Source organism: Dicentrarchus labrax, unplaced genomic scaffold (genome assembly GCF_905237075.1).
Source record: "Dicentrarchus labrax unplaced genomic scaffold, dlabrax2021, whole genome shotgun sequence".
Lineage (NCBI taxonomy): Eukaryota > Metazoa > Chordata > Actinopteri > Moronidae > Dicentrarchus > Dicentrarchus labrax.
The window spans coordinates 23,677,374-23,699,747 of record NW_026136702.1 but is presented as its reverse complement, the minus strand read 5'-3'; the positions used below and the strand labels follow the sequence as shown (position 1 = coordinate 23,699,747).

General features: G+C 41.3%; 1 protein-coding gene across 1 annotated transcript; it reads right to left on the bottom strand.

Moving 5' to 3' along the window:
- Window positions 1–7,134: 7,134 nt before the first annotated feature.
- On the bottom strand, window positions 7,135–17,244 carry LOC127373567 (cytochrome P450 26B1). The gene is made up of 7 exons (XM_051418174.1): window positions 17,031–17,244; window positions 15,801–16,146; window positions 14,562–14,786; window positions 13,924–14,199; window positions 12,269–12,427; window positions 10,989–11,399; window positions 7,135–9,440 (listed from the first exon to the last, which is right to left on the bottom strand). Exons 2-7 carry the CDS (start codon window positions 16,005–16,007, stop codon window positions 9,096–9,098), a joined length of 1,623 nt encoding a protein of 540 aa, XP_051274134.1. The 5' UTR covers window positions 16,008–16,146; window positions 17,031–17,244; the 3' UTR covers window positions 7,135–9,095.
- Window positions 17,245–22,374: the final 5,130 nt, after the last annotated feature.

Genomic DNA, 22,374 nt, shown 5'->3' with positions numbered 1-22,374 from the left:
GAAAAATTATTTTGGACAGATTTTTAACTTGTTTGTTTGGTGGCTCCCTGTAAGTCCTGTGAGCCCCTGCAGATGCGAAGTTCATTTATCCCTCGGGCCCGCTCTGCTACCTGCAGCAGTAGAGGTTTAACTGTAAGGGCCAAATGACAACGCAAAGTATTTACAGCTTAGAGTCACATTGGAGTCCTAAGGTGTGAATTTAAATGTTTAGCTGTGAAAGAAGAACAGACCAGGTAGTCCATGTAAAATCTCGAGGACACTCCACGAAGGTCAGAGGTCATGGTCAGCCTGAGGGGAGTCGGTCTTGGTCAAGGACACTGCAGCAGGGCAGACAGGGGTGTGAACTTACGACCCTCAGGCTAAAGGTTCAGACTCTCTGCACACATAAACATGAAGGTGAACCCAAAGTATCCAAACTGAGCACAGGGTTTTGCCTTCCTATGTCTGGCCTTGTTTCTGTCTGTCTTTGTGTCTGTCTCTCTGAACTCTGCAGGCGGTTTTTAGCTCGTCCTCCTCGAGGCTGACGGCTGGAATGCTGACATAACAGATGTTGTCTGACAAAGCCAATAATTATCGGCTGTACGGCTGTATGTCCATACCCGCTCTTCCTCCTCCCTCTCCACATCCTCCTCCGCCTCCTCCAACTGCTCCACCATCTATGTTTCCTCCAGCTGGTCTGTGACTCTGCTGTGCCTACAAACCTTCACATCAGAAAATGATATCTTTTATCTGAACTTCCAGCTAAAGCTTTTAAAGTTGTTGTTACCTCCAAATAATACCATGTCTTCTCACTTCCTTTTGGTCTCTATCCGTGCAGCTAGTTTTGGTTTTATTTCTTTAGCTTTCTGCATCTGAAGTTCTTGCCGCCACCACAATCCAATGCTCAGCATTAAAAGAAGCACATTAAGAAACCCCCACAACTCTGGATAATCCTAAGAACACATATTAGTTTTTATAGGGACTATTTCTTCTGTGGGAAGTAGTAATGATATTTATCCACAGTGAACAGCTCAATTCAGGTGAAACTTTGACATGTAAATTCATGCAATAGACTGACTGACATTGTCTTTACAATGTTAAACTTTGAGGGAGGGAGGGAATACTAGCTGGCTTATCGATCTAATATGTAAAAGAAGTTTTGTCACTTTCTGTGGGTGACACTGAGATTCAGCATTTTACAGGGGTGGATCTAGAGAAATATTCGTGGGGTGGCCAGAAATCTCTAAATGTGGCATTAGAAATCAATAAATTTTTTAATTAACAATCTTCAGACATTTTTCCAAATACTTCCTCAATACTTATAATTTTTTTCTTCTAAAAAGTGGCCAGAACAGATCACTAAATGATGTGTTGACTTCAGTGTTTTTACACACATTTTCTAAATTTTATCTAAATTAATGGACCAGCGTGCACGATTTAGTGGTCGGTGAAGTGGCAGATTGCAACGAACACTGCTCACGCCGGCGCCATGACCTGGGAATGAGAACGGGATGTGACGTGTGTAGGGGAAACTACGGTGGATGTGAAACTCGCAAACACCCGAAAGGCCCTTTATCTAGAGCCAGTGTTTGGATTGTCCATTTTGGGCTACTGTAGAAACATGGCGGTTCAACATGTGGGCTTCCATAGAAGAGGACCTGCAGTGTCTGTAGATGAATACTCATACTAAGGTAACAAAAACACGATTCTTATTTTCAAGTGATTATACACTAATGAAAACATTACATGAATATTATGTTTGATTTCTGCCATAAATCATCCTAAATGCTACACACCGGACCTTTTTAAGGTTGTTAAAATTTACAGCATTTGTCTTCAAACTGGGTTGGCAGCTGCTACCCTATGCCACCCCTCTAGATGGCAATTTGGTGCCATTTTCTGGTTCCACCTGAGTTTTACTGTTGAATGAGTGAACATAAATCATGCTAACTGTAAACATACTCCCAATATATTGATTTGTTGTGTGATCTATGATTGAGTTTGGTGATCAGCAGTGCATGACGTCTCTTTCATTTTTTTCTGTATTCGCATCATCACTATGTAAAGGGACTGATCTCGAAAGCTTGTTATAAATAAACCTGACTTTGTTTGTTTTGGTGGGCCGATCGCTGTAACGCACGGCTGGCCCAAGCCAGTTAGTTAATTTTTCTCTAAAGACCGCTGTTTTACCTCATTATAATAATTAAGTGCTCTCTCATTGACCTGAAACAACCATTTAGAGAAATCATTATTGATGTATATCTTTTGTTCTCATCCAGAACACAAGCGACACGAGTCCAGAGAGGTTAGGAGGTCAGGTACAGGCGACGGGTGAGGAGTTACAATGGCAAACAACTAAATTCTGCTAAAGTATCATGGATGGCAACAACCAGGTCATGTGGGGCAAAAAAATTTAACATGCTCACCTTGTCATCACATATTTAGGATGTACATGTGACCATCGCAATGATAGTTTGTTGCCAGATCCTAGCAGAAGAGATGATGTAACAGTGCTTGTACAAAACTCAAGATTCTGCAAAGCTGTCTGGGTTTTGCAAATTTGAAACATCAATCTGGACTAAAACAGACAGAAAAACATTCTGAAATACAGTGAGCAGCTAAATATTGGTTACTTTGGATGGATCATTCTGATTTTGCAATACAACAAAGACAATGAAAATATCGGGCAGAGTTTCTCTGCTAGCTCAGGACGGATGAACTGCTGGTGGTACTCTGCAGCTGCCAGAGTTTAACTTAAGTCCATTTTTATTCCTGAAGTCACATAATGAATCCTGAAGGTCCCTGACACTGACTCAGCACATAAATGGCAATGTAAACTTTCAATTACAAGTACAAAAAAGAAAAAACCACTAAGATTGCAGCGTTGTGGTTTTTTCTGACGGGAGCAGCGATGAAAATAAACTTAAAGAAAACATGAGCTGGAGGTGAAATATCTGGACTCGCACACACCGGCTGGCTGCCTGGCTGAGGGGGTTGATGTAGGCCACCGAGCCCTTTATCCAGATCACCATCTGACCCCGTTTTCTCCCTCATTTTGCAAATCGGTGTCCCTTATCGTACCCAAGAACTGCCTTTGAACCAGAAAACACACAAATAAGAGGAGGAGGACTAGGGTAAGGAGGCAGGGAAGTTGTGCAGTGGAAAGATTTTTATAGCTCAGAGGGAAAGAAAAAATAGATTTCATTGGACGGATAAAGAGATTTAACAGATACACATGAATCAGTCTGTTTCAAAATGTTTTCCTCTCCACTCTTTGGCATGGCAGTCATTAAAAAACCAAAACCCCATGAAATGCAAAGTGACAATGAACAAATTAACATTCAAAGAAAACTGCACTGAATGTTCACTTCTGTTCCACTTCAGTTTTACTTAACAGCAGTGCTAATGAATTCCAGTTGGCATTACGTCATCCAGTGTGATCTAAATTTGTCACCCAAATGAAATCTTCCTTCACAAAGAGAGAAAGGGAATCTTTTTGAACAGGATGATAAAAAGGACACCCTCTGCCGGCTTCATCACTGTAATCTCAGGACCCCACATTGACCCCGATCTGCCTTCACTGCAGCATTTCTCTCTGGGCAAAATAAAACTCCAGTGCTGATAGCTAACGTGACAGAGGTGATGGGTTTGGCTCAGTCTTTCAGATTGAAATGGTTGTACACTGACCTCTTCTTTTGGTATGTTGTGATGTTCTTTGTGTGCCATTCACTTCACTAAAAGCCCAGTTATTGATGCTTTGTGAGGCACCATCGCTAGAGCGCTATTTGTGCCTTCAGACTAGAACTGAAGGCACTTGTACCACTACCTAGGCACCATTACCGGGAAAAAGGAGAGAGAGAGTGAAGAACTTGGAGAGATCACAAAAAAGGATTGTGAGTGCAAAAACATAAAAGCAATTATATAGGCCTACTGGTGATCTATACTTTTATGTGTTGGGTGTCTCTGGTAGTGATAACCCTACAGGGACTTATCAGCTTAATCTGCAGCCCCCCTTAGCTTTATTGGTTTAGGGTCAGAGTATGGGTGACACCAGCCATAGGTTTCTGAAGAGCTGTTGTGAAGCTCAGTGTGGTTACTTCTGGCCATCACCATCTTGGCAATCCTGACCCCGCCGGCTCCTGGCTAATCCAAAAACAGGCAAAGACATGGAGCTTGGGTGGCGCTTAGCCAGACTGAGTGAAGCCTCGTTTCTGAAAACAGCCACCTGCGACGGCACCCACCTTTCACTCAATGCGGCCCTAATTATTATTAACTTTAAGCCTTAATATAATTTGAATGGGTGAGTTGTATTCAAATTCACCTTCTGTACAGTTGTCATGAATGGAGAAATTGGCTATAGAGACCAAAACCGTTATTTGGACCAGGATGTAAACATGTTGCTGCTGTAAAGTTGAACATTTCAATATGGGGCCTGAGATTGACTGACTTCTGCAACCAGCCTCGAGTGGCCGTTTGAGAAACTGCAGTTGGCACTTCTGCATTGTTTATCTGTCTGGCCTCAACTTTACCGTTTTGGTTCACTCTATGTGCTCAAAGCATCGTTTTTATAGTAAAAGCTGTAAAAGGCCACTACCTGCTCAGCAACAAACAGCAGAAAGACACGCTTGAAGACTAGCTGGTGAACACAGTGGAGCACCATCCAGTTGCGGTGCTCAGGACTGTGGTTTGTTGCCATCACAGCACAGCATCGACAAGACCCTGCCAAAGTGTTTTTGGACTGATGAACCCTAACTCTCACCAGTCACTCTTGAGTGGGTGATTTTACTCCCCTCTTTGTTTGAGCTAATCAGTCACCATGCAATTATTTGATTGATCAGATCAAATCAATCCAACAGTGGTTCCATTTTTCAGTCATCACTTGAAAAGTCTGACAGTATCAGAGATGGGGTTGGTTGCTTGTATATTGTCAGGAACTAGAGACCAAGAAAGATCTTGTGTTGAGTATTTCATTACCATCACCTCACCAACACTAGACAGCATCAGGTTTTCTGCCCACTAGCCCACGACGACAGTTTAAATGTACTCAACAACATCAAACTGTGACTCAGAAATACAATGGCCAGTTCATCTTAAAGACTGTCCTCCCAAGACAAAGCATCAGTCATGTCAGCAAGTGCCCCAAAAAGACATATGTTCACATTCAAGTAGCAGCTCCCTCTAGCGGAGGATTTGTTGTAAACTTTGTAAACAGGAATGTGTTTCAAAATTTTAACATGATCTTCCTGGAGATGTTTCACCACTATGTGCAAACTTTTCTCCAGCTCTGAATAGCTGCTAAACATCTTTTGTTCATTGCATTATGGTTACAAAATTGTTCATCAATCTGTATGTTAGCACTTTGGCTAGTGAACTAGCGAGCTGTTAAACTTTGTTTCATTGTGCGTCAGTTGTATAATGCACAGCAACGACTGTTGTGTTGTCCCCTCTTTGCTTCCCATGCACCCATCAGCTGACCGGTCCGTGACCTGCACAGCCGATGGCACTGGAGTGAACTCTGGTTCAAAACGTCGCCGAGTTCAAAGTGACTGAGCGTCCATCAGATAACGACCTTGGCAGAGCTACGGGGCCCTGCAGCGGACATAATTAGGCCAGGCTGTTTGTGTCCCATTAATTTTCTGCCACATAGCTTCGCCCCATTCTCTGCCTGTCAATGAAGGCGGTCAGGTGGAGGGTGGAAATGCCTGGTGACCTCAGCAATGACCTCAGCAGTGGCCTCAGTGGTAACCTCACTGTCTGTATAAGGTCAAGATATGAAGTTGGATTCTTATTGGTTTGCAATAAACTGGATACTTCTAGTACTACTGTTACTACAACAGCAGCTGAAAGTATCCAATGTATTGCACTTTGTAGAGTCCTGATTCTAAGTCAGTTTTGGATAAATTCAGTGACTATGGTACGGGGGGCGGCTATGGCTCAGAGGCAGAGCGGGTCATCCCCCAGTTGGAAGGTTGGTGGTTCAATCCCCAGCTCCTCCTGTCACATGTCAAAGCATCCTTGAGCTGAACCCCAAATTGCTCCCGATGCCATGCATCAGTGTGTGAATGTGTGTGAAAGGGTGAATGTCTCACATAGTGTAAAAGCGCTTTGAGTGGTCAGAAGACTAGAAAGGCACTATACAAGTACAGATCCATTTACCATTTACCATTACCGTGTTTGGTTCCCAGTTGCAATAACAAAGCATTTAGATTTTTTTTTCAGCTCCAATTCCCACCATTAACTGGCTTCTTCTCTGTAGTAACAGCCACTGAGGCTCATGGGTATTGTAGTAGAGTGAGTTTCCATACCAAATGAAAGTAAAAACATAACATCTCTGCCGTTCTTGAACATTCTTGAGCAGATGTAGAAAGAGGTGTTTGCTCTGCTTTTTTGATGTGTTGAGAGTGTATTGCAAACTTGAATGAGTTCAGTTTTTGCTGTGGAAATGACTGCGTATGACTTAGTCATGCTCCCCCAGAATGTATATACTATTTTGAATCTAATTGTTCTCCAACTGTCTTCATAATTCAGAAACAATAACACAGGAAATGTTGAGGATAACTAATTGTAACTCCTAGTACCTCAAAAGTAGCAAAAATGGTCTATTATTGTAACTATTGTATATTATTATAACCTATTTTTGATGAATTGGAGTTCACAGAATGAATGTTTAGCTTAATTATATCCATAAGCTAATTAGCTAGGTAGCAAGCTTGCTCACTGAGGCGACACAACTGAATGAAACACCACATACAAGACAACAACCCCTCATGACAATGTTAGGGCCGCTCTATATATGGTGATATTTGCCCAATCATAAAACTTTTGCTTCATTGATTTCGGTCCAGTCAGTGAGACTGAAGCGAAATGACACAAAGCTGAACTTATTTTAAAGGCCTAAAATATTTGGGCCATTTGAGAAAAACATTTGTGGCTTGAGCCCCAGAAGCCACCCCCTGATTCACCCCTATACCAAACTAAATTAATCCAACAATATTAATTTAAAAAATACCATGTCAGGATTTTATGTTCCTTAATACAGAAAATCATGAATTATAAAAATGTTGCGCAATTATTGAATTATAAATTTTGGTCAAACATATTGAACATATTATAGTCATTGTTGAAAGCAAGACATGACAACTCCTGAAACAGCTGTTTTTGTTTAACATCTTCTAATTTACTCTTTACATTAACTGTACAGCAGCTACATCTGACACACTCAATGAATGCATAAACAGGACAAATATATACAGACTCCTTAAAGCGGAGAAAGTGCTATCTCCTTCCACGAATCCATCCGTACATAAGATTTCACAGCGCGTCTATTAGGCTTCAAGACCAACACAGAAACAGTCCTAAAATTAGACCAATAATAATAACAATAATCATAATAATAATCATAATAATAACGTTACTCTAAATATATTCTGCTCTAAACAATGAAAGATTTCTATGTTCTAGCAGTAAAACAAGGTTTTATGGACAGTCCTTTACATTACAGGTTAGTGTCTCTATCTATTCATAATTACAGCAAATATTGTTACAGAGTAAAAGTTAAAACAGAAATTATACATCTGCATTTTAAATACAGCTTATTCATAATGCTACTTCATTTGATACACACATAATAGCACTGTTAAGGATATATATATTACATTCATATTTAACAGAACAGTTTGAATGTATTTTGACCTTTATGTTCGGGTAGTTCCTGGTTGTGGGATTTATGTGTCAAAGTCAAGTGCAAGTTCTATCAGTCAAAGTGATTTAGTGGTGGAGATCATTGCAAGGAAACCTGAGTCTAGTCCCTCCTTTAACCAACATGGGTCTTGAAATATTTTCCAAAATATTTCAGATATTTTTCCATTACAGAAGCAGGTTCTAATAAGAACAGTCACCCTTTTTTTTACATTGAATGAAGAGCTTTTATCTTTTTGTTTCTCCACAGGCAATATTTCCATGGAGCTAGCAGGCCTTGCTCACAGGTGGTTCAGGGGTTATAAGATGTAAATGGAGCCAACTGAAGGAAGGAACAACAAATGAACACAGAGTCTGTAAGCCATGTCTGTAAATGTTAATTCTGTACCGTAATTGAAGGTGAGGTCCCCATATCCTGCCGTCACTGGACTGGAAGAATTACATTTTTGTCAGTTTTCAAAAAGGCTAAGGCAAAGCTACTAAGAGGTACAAAAGATAAAAGCCCCAAAGCTAATTGGATTTCATCATCTATTAACCACTTGATGTAAGTGTGTATCACAATAAAATGGTGCAAACCACCGCTGACAGTTTTGCGTTGCATATTTGTCCCTGGACTTGGAGCTTTTTCACAGCCAAGAACATAGATCTATGGATACATGGGAAAACTCCTGTTATCTACAGTAAATGTGATGTAGATTTTGGATTTTGATTGATTTTAGTTCAAATAAACCTGAAGTCTGTTCACGAGGCACTTGCTGTGTGCAGGTCAAATCCGACTTCTCCAGCTGAACATGAGCAAAGAAAGGTAGTGTGGCTCGCACTCCCACTGATGCACATCAGGAATACTACTGAAAGGCAACAAAATATGAAATTTCTGAAGGTGAAGGTGAGAGGGTTTAATTGTACGTAAACCACTCTGACTATAAACTTTCGCTGTTGTAATTGAAGTGTACATGCAGTCCATTCAGCGGGCACTTCAGCAGGGGATACCTGGATCTTCTGTTTGAAAATAAGCAAGGAAAATACTTACTCACAGACTTACTTTTCTCGCTGATATGCACTATACTTCAATACAAAAATAACTTAAAAATGCATGTAAAGGGTAGCAAAAGCTGGGGAACAATAAAAACTGCTGCAGGTGAGAATGTCAGGTGATTAAAAATGTACTTGTGCTAAAACAGAAGGTGGTTTTCTTAGGTTTGGACCAAACCACTGAAGAGATGTGTTCCAGAAGTGCTCCAAACCAGCAATGTAAACCCCTTTTTCATGTCTGTGGAAATGAAATGGGGTCTGAACAGCACCATCAGGCCCAGTGAGGTTTTTGTGTCTCCTATCTTGGGCTTAGAGTTTTTCCAGAAGCAGGCTGAAGGTTAAATTGCCTCTTGTTTTTTGGAAAGTCTGTCAGTCTGTATTTGTATCTAAAGTGGGTAGTTGTATGTGAAATGCACATGTAGCCCGTTTACCGGGTGCACTATTGGGACTGTCTGCATCTTGGGAAAGTTCTCTGTGGCCAGAGTCCATTTGCAAGTCCCAATCAGCTCCACAGCCAGAGTCTTTAGGATGATCTGTGCCAGTTCTTTTCCAATGCAGCTCCGCACGCCACCACCGAATGGCACGTAGCTAAACCGGGACGACCGACTCTCCTCCCGGTCTGGACCAAACCGGTCTGGGTCAAACAGCTCCGGGCTCTGGAACACCGCTGCAGTCTCATGGGTGTCCCGGATGCTGTACATTACACTCCAGCCTTTGGGGATCTGGTAGCCCTGTGAAATTAGGACATAAATCAATAAATTAAGACAAAAAAAATGTTTTAACCCCAATTATCTATTCCCTGAGAACAAGACGCATAAATGGCGTCATGTGCATTGGTCGAGGCAGATGACCACCCACCTAGAGCCAAGGGGTCTGTCCAAGGTTTCTGCCTCTTAAAAGGAAGTTCTTTGCCGCCGTCGCGAAGTGCTTGCTCATGGTGGGAATTGTTGGGTCTCTGTAAATAATGTTATAAGGAGTTCGGTCTAGACCTGCTCTATTTGAAAAGTATCCTGAGATAACTTCTGTTATGAATTGGCGCTATACAAATAAAATTGAATTGAATTACAGTAGTATTCTGGGAATTCCTCTGCAATCGTTTTAAACTCCAATTGTCCTTTCACAAAAAACGCAGCAAATTGGAGGCACACTGAGGGTAGCAAAGGGCTAGTTAAGGCCATGAGATGAGTCCATGAGAGGGCAGTTTGTGAGCACAGCCCACACAACTCTGTATGTGAGTAAGTTTTGGTCCGTTACAGCGTAGCCAGGCGTGCTACACAACAAATGGAATTCAATTGAAGCAAGATTTAGTTTTCCTCCAGCATGAAGAGTGAATTCAAGACCTCACGGTAAACCAGCTTTAAACTCAAACTGCTTCACTCATGTTTATCAGGTTTATTCTCCATAAGGAGGACCTGAACAAACTACAGGAAATTAATAGCAGCAGCACCAAGCCCCCAGGAATAGACCTGTGCTATGAAGCAAATGTGGCGTAGTGGACTCTCGGGGTATTGCAACTTCTGTGTTCGTTGTATGAAACAGAGTATGGGAAAAATGCTTTTTGGTTCCGATCAGTGGAAAATAAGCATCTGTAAAACAGTTAGGGAAATTTTCTAAGCATCATAAACCCCCCGAAAATGAATCTCTAAAATCACATATAATGTAATATGACCATAAATCAGTCCTGTTCAGAGATTTGCAACATTAGCCACAGAGCCTTAATAAGCAGAGGTGTGGACTCGAGTCACATGACTTGGACTAGCCAACGAGTACTGGCCAATCAGACCAAGATTAAGGCGGGTTATGACTTTGTCACCCTAGGAAAAATGGTACATGCGCGTCATATCGCAACCCCTACTGGTGGGACTTGCTCTCAGAGAATTCAAATCATCTATCTACTTCAGTTAGTGCATTCCTAGATTTCCCACAATTCCTTTAGACAGCTTTAATAGAAGTGATTAGAAATTGTTACACAGGTTTTGTCAAGGAAATTAAGTTGTTTTTGTCTTTAAAACATCAAATGTCACTGCATTGGAGTCTGACCTAGTACTCGTTGGTTTAAAGGAGGGTCTTTGTAGTGTCTGTTCTCCTGTAGATTTCTCCCAGTATGGTTATTGAATGTTGGTGCCAATGGCTCCAGAAAGAAGCTTAGATTTAAATACCTTTTGTAGCTAAAGAATATATGTGAGGTCCTATGGCCATTCATCACAGGAAAAAGAAAACTAACCCAAACCAAAGGCCTGCATGTGAAAGGTGTAATTCTACCACAAACTTGAACTTACGTCTAATTCAAATGTCTGTAGGGCTGTTCGGTAACCACCGGAGACTGGCGGCAAGAAGCGGAGCACCTCTTTCACAACAAAGTCGATGTAGCGCAGCTGGCTCAGCTTGTCCAGGCTCAGGTAGGGTATATGAGACTGGGACTGTGGAAAACCACCACTGTGATTCTGGTGATTCTGACAGCCTCCATTCAGCAGGTAGGTTGTCTCCGTGTTAGCATCCTCCTCCTCTTTCTCCGTGGTGACACCAGATGGGCTGTGACTGCTATTGGATTCATGGCCGAGGCCCTCGGCCTCCAGCTCCATTCTGGCTCTCTCAACCACTGCTGGATGGCGAAGAAGCTGCAGAACCAGCGATGTGGATGCGCTGGCTGTGGTGGAGTGAGCGGCGAATATCAACTCTACTGCTGTTTCCTGCAAGGATGGAGGTGGATAGATGGAATGATATAATGTAATCTTAATTAAGGACTAAATTAATTTGCTTCAAACTCAAAATGAAGTGTCTCTTGAATAGATGTGATCAACTAGGCTGAAGAATATCACTCTGCAAGAAATACTGGAGGATTTTCTATGCTTTTACTGTGGCAGAACTATTCTGTTTAATGAGCCAAGTAATGGTAACTTTAATGGGTTTCTGCTTAGATTTACCTTTTTGTAATTTTAATATACAGTATCGGTACAGATAATGTATCACCAGAGTACAATGTGTCAATATACATATTTAATACATAATACTTAAAACTTTTTTTAATTGTTGTGTAAGTAGTTCTCTTACTCAACTATCAAGTGATCAAAAACATTGCTCTGAAGCTCCAAGGCTGTCTGTAAATAGTTTTCTAACAAATAAAGCAAATTCTGATCAATTTATATCAATGTTAGCACCACCCATGTTTACTTTAAGCCCTGCCGATACAAATAGATAATTTAGTTGGTTGAACAGTTAGAGATAATGGTGTACTCGCTCGTCCTAAGAGCGTAGACCTCTAAAAACATCTCTAGAATGTTTACATGGGACTAGGCTACACAATGCTATAATTGCCTGATCTGACAGACTAGCTGGAGCAAAAATGAGCATTGTGGTGAGTAATAGTAGCATAGCATGAGGCCACAACTGGTCTATCTCTGGCTCCTTCTGCCTGATCACACAAGTCACGAAAACCACAAGCTAAAACTGGTCAGAATTCAACGTATGTCCGTATCTGGATGTTGTGTAGTCTGATACTATTGTAACTAATGTCATAAATGTCCGACATTAAGTCACATTGTGTTCTTCACTCTGGTACCTTGAGCTCCTGGATGCTGAGCTGATGGCCGTGCTCCTTGGAGCTGAACAGCATGTAGTCGAAGGCATCGTGATATTCGTCCTCCGTCTGCTGCCGCTGCATCTTTTCCTCAATGATTTTCTCCATGTTGGCATGCAAGATTTCTCTGGCTTTTATCCCCTGGACAGAGAACCAAAATGTTATAATTAGTTCATCATTATTTAGTAGTAACCGTTCATTTGATATATATAAAGTTGGAGACGAGTTGTTTCATAATATTGGGGGTCTTTATTCCAAACGATTAAACTGATTTTAATCTTCACTATTTGTAAAATCCAAACTTAAAATTAGAAGTACTTATTGAGGATTGGGAGCATTTATCAACGTATATAACTTCCATTAAACTACTAGTTTCCAATCAACAGCAAAAGAAAGTTCACAACACCACAACCCACCGAAAAGTAACCCTCATCTAGTGGAGGGCGATCTGGCCCAAAAAATATTATGGCCTATTTAATCACAGTCAAAATATAGAAACTAAATTGCTCTTGATCTTTTTTTCTCCATTTTGAAATGCCCTGTAGACTATAGCCAGACTTGAAATAGTTCATGAATATTCCCATTTGCACTGGTAAACACAATATTGCATTAAAGCTACAACACAGGTTTCAAAATAGTTTGTTAGTTTGATATGAAGTTGTAAACAGAAGCCATAAGATAACAGAATCATATAAGAACACTTTTCAAGTACTCAGATCTTAACCACATTGTTTACAATGCGTCACCCAAGGAAGATTCACCTGAAGTAATTTGTCCGATTAGCATAGCCATCTGGTTGGTTACATCGTTCTATTTCTTTGTTCACGTAGTGCAGATATGCTACTAAATGACGTTATGGTAAAGCTTATAAACTGAAGCTTGAAGACATTAAAGATCCAGTGTGTGGGATTTATTGTCATCTAGTGGTGTAGTAGCAGATTGCAACTCCCTCGCTTCACCCTCACCTTCCAAACACCCAAGAGAAACTACAGTGGCAGCGAAATGCACTAAAAACACCACCTGTTCTGGACTACTGTAGAAACATAGCAGTTAAACATGGCGGACTCCATGGAAGACAACTTGTGGCGTCTGTAGATAAACACAGCCAATTATAGGGTAACTAAAACACGATTCTTATTTTCAGGTGCTTATACACTAATGAAAACATAGTTATGAAAATCTATTCCATTTCTGCCAATAAATCCTCCTAAATGTTACACACTGGACCTTTAAATTCCACAATCTCACCGATTCACCTGAAAAGTAGATCCTGGATACCTTAGATCTCGATTTAAAACCATCAGATTTCCCACCCCTACCTCCATCCATGACATTTGCGTTTGTATTCCGACAACAAATTACATTATTACAGGCAGTTTATTTTCCATTTGCAGTAACCTGGTATTTGTGTGTGAGTGTTCTCCAGATCACTCAAAACCTGAAACTAATTTTGCACATTCACCTTCAATTCCTTCAAAGCAGTACAGACAGATTATTTTGGAGAAATATACCGTTTCATAACATTTGTAATAGCTACTGCATGTTGAAATTGGCCCTGTAATGCCAGAAAGGTCTGACACCTCCAACAGAATGGATGAACTTATCAGGTTTGCACTGATTTTTTCATGCTGTCTCACCTTGCGTAACCCAGTGAGCGGAGCATCTATGGGGAGCGAAAAGAGGTTGTTCATCAGCTGCTCGAAAATTTGGGCCAGGTAGACTATCCGCTCCTCCTCTAGCTGCAGACCAAGCAGGACCCTGATGGCGATACGGAACGTCAGGGACCTGGCGGCACTGTAAACGTCGATGGCACCTGGCTCCAAGCACCACTTGGCGATTTCAGACTTGACGACGTCCTGCAGCCGGGGCAGGTAGGACTCCAGGGCCCCACGGCTAAATACTTTGGCCAGGATCTTGAAAGGGTTAAGGAAACAAAGGGAGAGGAGTCATAAAAAGTTATAACCTTGTACACTACAGTCAACACCTTTCAGTAGATACTCACTAAAGAGGAGGATGGGGTGGGGTAGGTTAGAACAGGATAGAGGTAAAGGAAAGATGTAGGAGATAAGACAGGACAGGGTGTAGAGGATAGGATAGGATACTAGAGTATGATAGAACGTACACACTGGGTAGGTTTGGTAAAATTAAAATGAGACACATGAGCAGACTATTTGTATAATACATTTAATACATGTCTGGAAAATAAATAAAGATAATTACTGAAACAAGTGATCTCTTGCTTTGCCTGTTGACCTACACTGATATATTTTCTTACTTTTCTCTTCCTCTTGTGCAGGTCTCCGATGGAGTTGACCAGGGTGTTGGGTCCCAGGATGATGCGGGTGCTCTGGGGCCACTGGGTGCACACCAGGCTGTGCTCGCCCAGCAGGATCTTGCGGATGTTCTCCGCGCCCGTCACCCGGATGACGGGCTTCCCTAGCAGGTGGGTCTTAAACACGTTGCCATGACGCTCCCTGCGCGAGATGTGGAAGTTTGAACCCTGTGGTGTGAGGAAGAAATTTAGATTACAAGTTTGTCACACTTAAGAATGAATGAAAAGTTGTCAAGCTATAAAATACTTTATTGCATAACAACATTCCAAGGTGCATTTCCAGAGTTGTGACAGAGTGACATTTGTTGAAAAGTTTTTCCATGGGCCAAGACACAAGGAATCACCTTATCTTTTGTTTTTGGTGCTAATCCAAGATTTCTTCACATTGTGGGGGTGAGGGGCGGGACCTGGAATATTCCCCTATGTTCACATGAACTACTTCTTAAGTGACAAAAAAATCTAGTATTTCATGATTGCCACGGTTGATTGATGCATTTGCTGTTTCTTCGGGTGTCCACATACTTCTGGCCATAGTGCAGAGATTTTTTTTTTTTTTTTTCCTCCATCTGTTAGCCCCCCTTTGCTTGATACAAATGTTTTTAGAAATACTCTGCCCAGTTGAAATGGGACATTCGGGGGTAGAGAATTAAAAATAATGTGAAAAATCAGTGGAGGAAAAAACACTCAAGAAAACACCAACCACACACATCACATGTGCTGTAAGGAGGCGCCCAGTGTGGAGCGAATGGATAGTTGGAAGGACAGAGAGATGAGGGGATGAGAGCGTGCATTCCTCACTGTTGAAGAGACACACAGTGAGCGAGGGAGGGAGAGAGAGGTGGAAGAATTGAACAGAAAACGTCTGTTTTTGCTCCACACGAAGGAATTACACACCAAGCATCAAGTCCGCACATGTCGCATTAACAACAGAACTCAGCCTGCACAAGAATCTGCGGAGCTTTTCAAAGCTTCCCGCGCGCTTCCTGATACATCATTAATAATCAGATTATTAAAACACCCCGCAGCCCTCTGGTGTATATCTTCTTTAAATTGAAAAAGTGCAGCGGCATGGGAACAGAAATCCATCAACATAAAGAGCTACAGACATGCGCGCGCAGGAGGCTAACCTGTATTTTGGAACGCTTGTAAAAAATCAAAAACTAGCAGTCCAGACTCTCTCACCTGGAACAGCCAGTGGAAAGTTTCTCCGACCAGCGGCCAGCCCATGGAGCCCTTCGGCAGCGGCAGGCTGCTCTCTTTGTCCCGGGTCAGACTCCAGCGGAGGCTCCACAGCTGCCGGGTCAGCGCCAGCAGCAAGAGTGCGGACAGGACAGAGGTGAGCGCGGTGGCCAGGGCCGACAGCACCCCAAACTGGGCCAGTGGTAACATCTCCTCCGAGCTGGTCCGCTTCCCAGCATCCACCTGTGTCTGTGCGTAAAGGCGCTTGTGTCCGGCTCTAAACTCTGTCCGGCGACGGTGCGTAAATCTCCTCCGTCCAGTTTATCCGCTTCTTTTTCTTTTTCTCCCTCTGTCCAAATAAAAAGGAAGGTGTGTTAGCTCGGTCTGGGTGGGTTTACCCTCTGCTCCACTAGAAAAAGCAAAGAGGGAAAGAGTGAATCTAAACTCTTCCTGAACTCATCTCTGGAGGCAGCCAATGGCTGAGAGCCGCTATAAGCTGTTATTACAGCAAGTTAGAGGATAATAATAACAGTAATCAGACAGACTGGACCCCGGCCTCTGTATGCACTGGGTTAATATGTGGTCACTTCTGGAATGGTTTTATTATAGTTTGTTATTATTTCCCTTCTCCCTATTACTGTCGCCACCCAAATCAGAGAAAGTCGTCAGTGTTATGATGAAATTTGAAGATTTTAAGCATTGAATTATTTAAATATATATGATATTAAGTGTGTTAAGTGCTCCGCTGACAGACGCGCCTCCAAAGGATATAAAACAGTCATCAGACCGGATGGATGCGCCTGCACAGACTCATATTTGACTCTGGATGAACTACATGAGAAACGTGCTTCTCTCCTGTGAGGAAACTCCCCTTCATTCCGCTGCTCCTTCAAAATGAGGAGTAGCTGTCAACTATTCCAAATAGTTTTACAGGTTTACATGCGCCGGCTTGTCTATTAGGTTATGCGCCTTTATAGGTACAGTTCAGGGGGCTCAGCCACCCCCCCGGGCGGCCCGAGGTTTATAGAGCAATGGCAATAAATCAGGTTTTTAAAAAAGCAGCAGAAGAAAGGGGGATTTGAATACAGTAGTCTTCAGTATGGAGCGGATTAACAGGCATGCCAAAGTAAACTAGAGATGAGATGTGAGGAAGCAAGCGGGATGAACGCAAAAAAAAGTGGGGAATAAAAAGAGGGGCTTCTGTCCGGAACGAGACTCAAACAGCAGACTTACCTCCGACCAGCTCCCGGTGACAGGAATCCGCGTGCTTTAAAGCAAAGTTCCTTTCTCTCCTTCTCCGCCAAAACCGGTGACTATTCCTCCGCAGTGAGCGAGCTGCGGGGGGTTTTATAGAAAAGGCTGCACGGCATGATCCACCTTCAGCAGATGACGTTGGTCTGAATATGTTAAAGAGGCTCGTTCATCCACAGCGCGGACCGGAGAGCGAATAAAAAAAAACAAAGTTTGGAGATCAGAGAGGAGACGCGGCGGTGCGCGACTGAGCGCAGGAGAGAGAGAGAGAGAGAGTGTGTGTGTGTGTGTGTGTGTGTGTGTGTGTGTGTGTGTGTGTGTGTGTGTGTGTGTGGGGGAGAGGAAGAGAGAGAGAGAGGATCGGATGGCAGCGGATGAGGGGAACGCTCAGGTAGCCAATCAGCTGGGAGCCGTTCAGAGTTTTGCGCACTTTGGAGAGGGAGTTCGGTGTTTGAGGTTGCAGCTCAGCTTCAGTTCAGCGCATCCCGACTGTCTGCAGCCGGCTCAGAGTTCAGGGGGTGACGGGTAGCAGCTCGGAATAGAATCTAGATTTTAAAACTTTATTTTTCCTATTCATTGTAATCATTAGAGTTTAGAGAAATTTAAAAATATCCTGCAGTAATTATAGTCATACAGCTGTTGTAGATACATTTAAGTTTTTTTTTTTTTAATGGAATGAGTCAAATATGACCTAAAGTTTCTTTTCTTTTCTTTTGTTTATTGTAGGTAAATTGTGACAAGAAGCTTGTTGGAAATCATTCATGAGACCGACTGAACAACTGAAAGCAGCCTAGACAAGACTTCTAATCACATTTAATAGTTAGAAAAAGGTGGTGTGCGTACAAAGTAGGTCAAAAAGTAGTTTTGTGTGATTATTTTTTCAATTGAATATAGTGTTGAGACTTCAGCGGCACAGTGTTTGTTTTATGCGGCTTCCAGAAAAGAGCAGACAATATATTTTAACTCGCAGAAGGCCTAATCCACAGGAAAAATTTAACGAAAAGCCAAGAATAGTCTGTGCGTAATGCTTTTATAATATAAATATAGCCTATATATATATATTAAATAGTAATGATGTGTTTCGGTGTAAATAGTCTGTGGGCTCCTGACACTGCGGCCCCCTACTTATATCCACCGAACCTCCAAGAGAATAATTGTTCTTTATATTATCTGACACAGTCACAGTCAGTCAGTCACATTTCTGGCGATGGATGGAGATAAACTGACGCCTAATTTCCTGACTATCTGTACGCTGTTGGGGTTGAGGTGTTGTCAGATTCAGCCGATTCACAAACAAATGCCTTAATTAACAAACTTAAGGTTTGACACTTTCAGTTTGTTTGATTAGTCGATTTGTCCAGTCGGACCAGTCTGCGCTTCCAGCTGTTATCGGTGTGTTCTCGGTGAGGGTTGTTTACATTTGTCCTCTGCTGATCGGAGGGTTTGTTGGGTGACTCTGGCTGCCGGCGGCTTTACGCACAGAGCTCCGACCGAGCAGGCTGATGGAAACACGGCCACACTGTTGGTTTCCACACCTTCAACTAAAAGGAGGATTTCTGTGTGAATTTAAGCAGAAGAAACACACTGATGCTGCTCGCTCCTGGCATTTATATAATTAAAATGATCATTTTTTAGATTATTAGTTATTCTACAGTTGAAAACTGATGAGATGAAGGTCCAACATGAACTCCCTGTGTGTGATTAAATTCAGTTTAAAGCAGCCACTGATTTTCATTTTAAGAATTCAAACTAATACTAATAATGGACAAACGCCTGTAAATTGTAAATGTTTCTTATTATTTTTGCACCAAGAAAGGAGAGAGAGAATGTTATGTATTACTTTTCTTTGTTTCCTCATGTTTGAACTTGATAATTAAAAAGTTCCATATTATATTCACAGAGCCATAAATCTCCAGCTGACACTCAATAGCTGTGAGCTCTGGGGAATCCCGCCAAATACACAAATCACACACATCAAAATGAATCTTAGAAAAATGATCTCTAATATCAACTGTCACATGTTTGAAGACAGCAGATTTCAATCACAAACATGTTCTGCTGTGAAAGGAAGGAAATTCATTTTTAAACCAAATATCAGAGACAATAAATGCAGACTGTGTCCAAAATTATTCTAATTCTATTTTTGCCGTATTTTTGTGTGTTTATTTGTTTATGTACAGTCACAGTTGACATGTGCTTGTTTAATCTCTGATTTTTAATGCATGCACAAATAATAATGTTCTTATAATATGTTAGAAATTAATTTAATCTCCTGTAGTTCAGCGACGTGTAGGGAGTCAGACTTAAATAATAATGTTAATAATGAATAAAATGGTTTGGACTTAAATGGGCCCTGCCATGATGTGAATGCAGTATTCACAACTGTGCATTGAAATCCTTCTTTTTGCATTTTTTTTGGGCAAATTAAGGATAAAATAAAAAAAATCTTCCAGTAACCAAATAGTTTTAGTCAAAGTTACTGAATTAAAAGTGTTTTTAACTGGAGTCCAACATTTGTTTTAACTACACATCTGAAAAGTTCCAGAGTGATATATAATGAGTATAATTTACTCAAGTGCTGTTCTTACGTACTTTAGCATTTCCATTGTGTGATACTTTATACCTGTACTACCTTTCAGAGGCTAATATTGCACTTGTTACTGTACAACATTAATCTACTACCTTTAGTTACTTTGAAACATTAAAACTTCCAGAATCTCTGAATATGCAAATGTTGTTCATTTCTAAAGTTTTCCTGCTGGACACAAGATGTCTCCTCCTTCACTGTAAAGTCCATTCTCAGTGGATGTGCACTGGTGGCTTCAAGTTTCTACATCACACTGTACAAGTTGTACACTGGACCAGGACTGACTTCCTAACTATTGGTGATGTCACAGATCATGCTCATAGCCCCCGCCCCTTAAAATCTGATGTTCAGTGAGCACAGAGAAACTTTCCACTTTCAGCAGATGAATGTGAAAACATCCTTCTAGTGTCAAACTCTGCACAGACATCAAACAGCACGCTGTAGGAACAACAAGAAACACTTTTTTTAGTGGAGGGGGGCTTTAAGTAAAATATTGAAAGCAGGACTTTTACTTCAGTAACCGTTGGGAATCAACAAACAAGTGGACATGAACAATATGTCAAAATGATCACCACCAAACAGTTAATAAAAGTATAAAATGCAACCATTATGTAGAACTAAAGCTATATCACTGCTGCTGCTGGTATGACTTTCCCTTTAAATTTAGTCAAGTGAGTAAAACAAGCAGCTACTGCGTCTCCAACACCTCACATTTCTTCTTCTCTCTCTTATTGTTCCATCTCTCCTCTGCTGTTATCCGTCTGTCTCGCCCCCTGTCCTCCTCCTACTGGATTTTTTTGTTACCCTCCCTCCTCCCTCCTGCTTTTCTCCTTCTCCTTCCCTTTGTGATAAAATTCAGTTCATACTTGTGTCAGAGCGTTCCTGCCTGTCAGCTCCCATCACAGAGCGTCTGATCATTAATAACAGCAGCAGGGAGGGTTTCCAACAGGAAGAGCAGCGTGACGTCAGCGCTCTCCTGCAGATCAGGTTGTTCAGGGAATCCCTGAGAGGATCATTCACTATGAATCTGAAGGAAACGTCTGCTTTACATCTCTTATACTTTTGTCCATCATTTGTGTCACTAACAAATCAAGTAGAGATTAGGGAACTCTAGTTTACACTCTGGCTTACAATTTTCCACATTATACAATTTTTTTGGATTGATTTTCTTTCTTCCAAACAGCCACTGGATAGATCGTGAAATCGATTTCTATGAAAATCTCTATGGAATTACATTTTAAACTTGCTGCAGATAACCACCTACTTCTTGTTGTTGCTTAAGGAAATTCATCTGCTGCCAAAAAGTACTGCACTCACAAGCTACAGTCATAGAAAATAAACACATTTTAAAAAAGCCAAAAGACATTAGACATACACACATATTCTGGACTGTTACAACATAAATCTGTTGGTTTTTACTGGTCCAGTATTTCCAAGGCGCAGACCTAAGAGACATTCTATAATGTATTCATATGGGATAAAATTAGTGCTAAATAATAAAGTAATAATAAAGTATGATACAGAAAACTAAAAGGAGTGATCTCAAATCCAATACCATTGGATTCAGAAGAACTTCAATTTCATTAATCATTTCATGATTCATTTCATCTTGGGTTTTTTTTTGTGTGTGTTTTTCAAAGAAAATGGACTTTGTCTACCAATTAAGGCATAATAAATATGTGGAATCAAAATGTTTGATTTTGTCATGTGTAGCCACAACAGTTTCCACAGCAAATTTTGTGTTTCCACCTCTAACAGAAACAATTCTGGGGGGCTTTTACCTCACATAAATATATTCTGTCATTAATGGGTTCATTTTGACACTGAGTATAATGAATAGAAGACAAGTAATCATGATTTGTCTGCAGTGAAGTGTTTGCTATCATTAGTTCATTGTTTTGTCTAAATGTTTTAAAATTCTATAATCTATTTACTGAGTCTTTTGAAACAGGACATGGGCTGTAAGGAATCATTGTTACTCTGGACACAAACACACACTTGCTAAGATGCATTTCCTGTCCCGTTGCCCCATCACACCATGCGGCTCTGCTCCGGACACTTAAAGGGCCATTCCACTAATCCTAATCCTGAGCTTTTAAAAGCTTCTGTAATGGAGATCTTGCTCCCGCGGCGCCCAGGGCCGCTGCGTTCACAACGGTTTATTCAGCAGATCTCATCTCTGGTTTCAACCTCAGACACTCTGGAGACGACAGCGACTCAAAATAAATCACATCTGATTCATTTGGACTTCAAAAACAGTAAAAACATTAGGGGACAGAAATGATGCCCTCTCACCAAGCATTACATTTTAATTATTGAGAGTGAAGACTGAGATTAATCATGATACAGTGAGTTTGAATGATTCAAATGTATACTTTTTGTCCATATTTTATGTAATTAGGCTGTGTTTATACTGTGACATTTCAAGTTTTCTTGTAATATATGCTGGATTTTGAGGACAAAAGTTTGTGTGTGTGTGTGTGTGTGTGTGTGTGTGTGTGCGTGCGTGCGTGCGTGCGTGCGTGCGTGCGTGTGTGTGTGTGTGTAGGCCTGAGGGCTGATGAGTTGATAAATTAAGAGTTCTCACTGATCCTCCATCTTGGCTCAGATGTTCAGTTTACTGTTTTCATCACATTTAAAGCACTTAAAACACCAAAACCCTTAACTGAAGCTCTATGGATTATAAACTGAGAGAATCCTCTGTAGTTAAGGCGGCTGCTGGTCAACTGCTGGTTGGCT

Coding starts and splice junctions, on each gene's coding strand:
- LOC127373567 (XM_051418174.1), bottom strand. CDS start 16,007: ATGTTACCACTGGCCCAGTTTGGGGTGCTGTCGGCCCTGGCCACCGCG. Junction 12,428..13,923: donor CGCTCACTGGGTTACGCAAG/GTGAGACAGCAT, acceptor TTCTCTGTCCAG/GGGATAAAAGCCAGAGAAAT. Junction 9,441..10,988: donor TACAGACATTTGAATTAGAC/GTAAGTTCAAGT, acceptor CTAATTTCACAG/GGCTACCAGATCCCCAAAGG.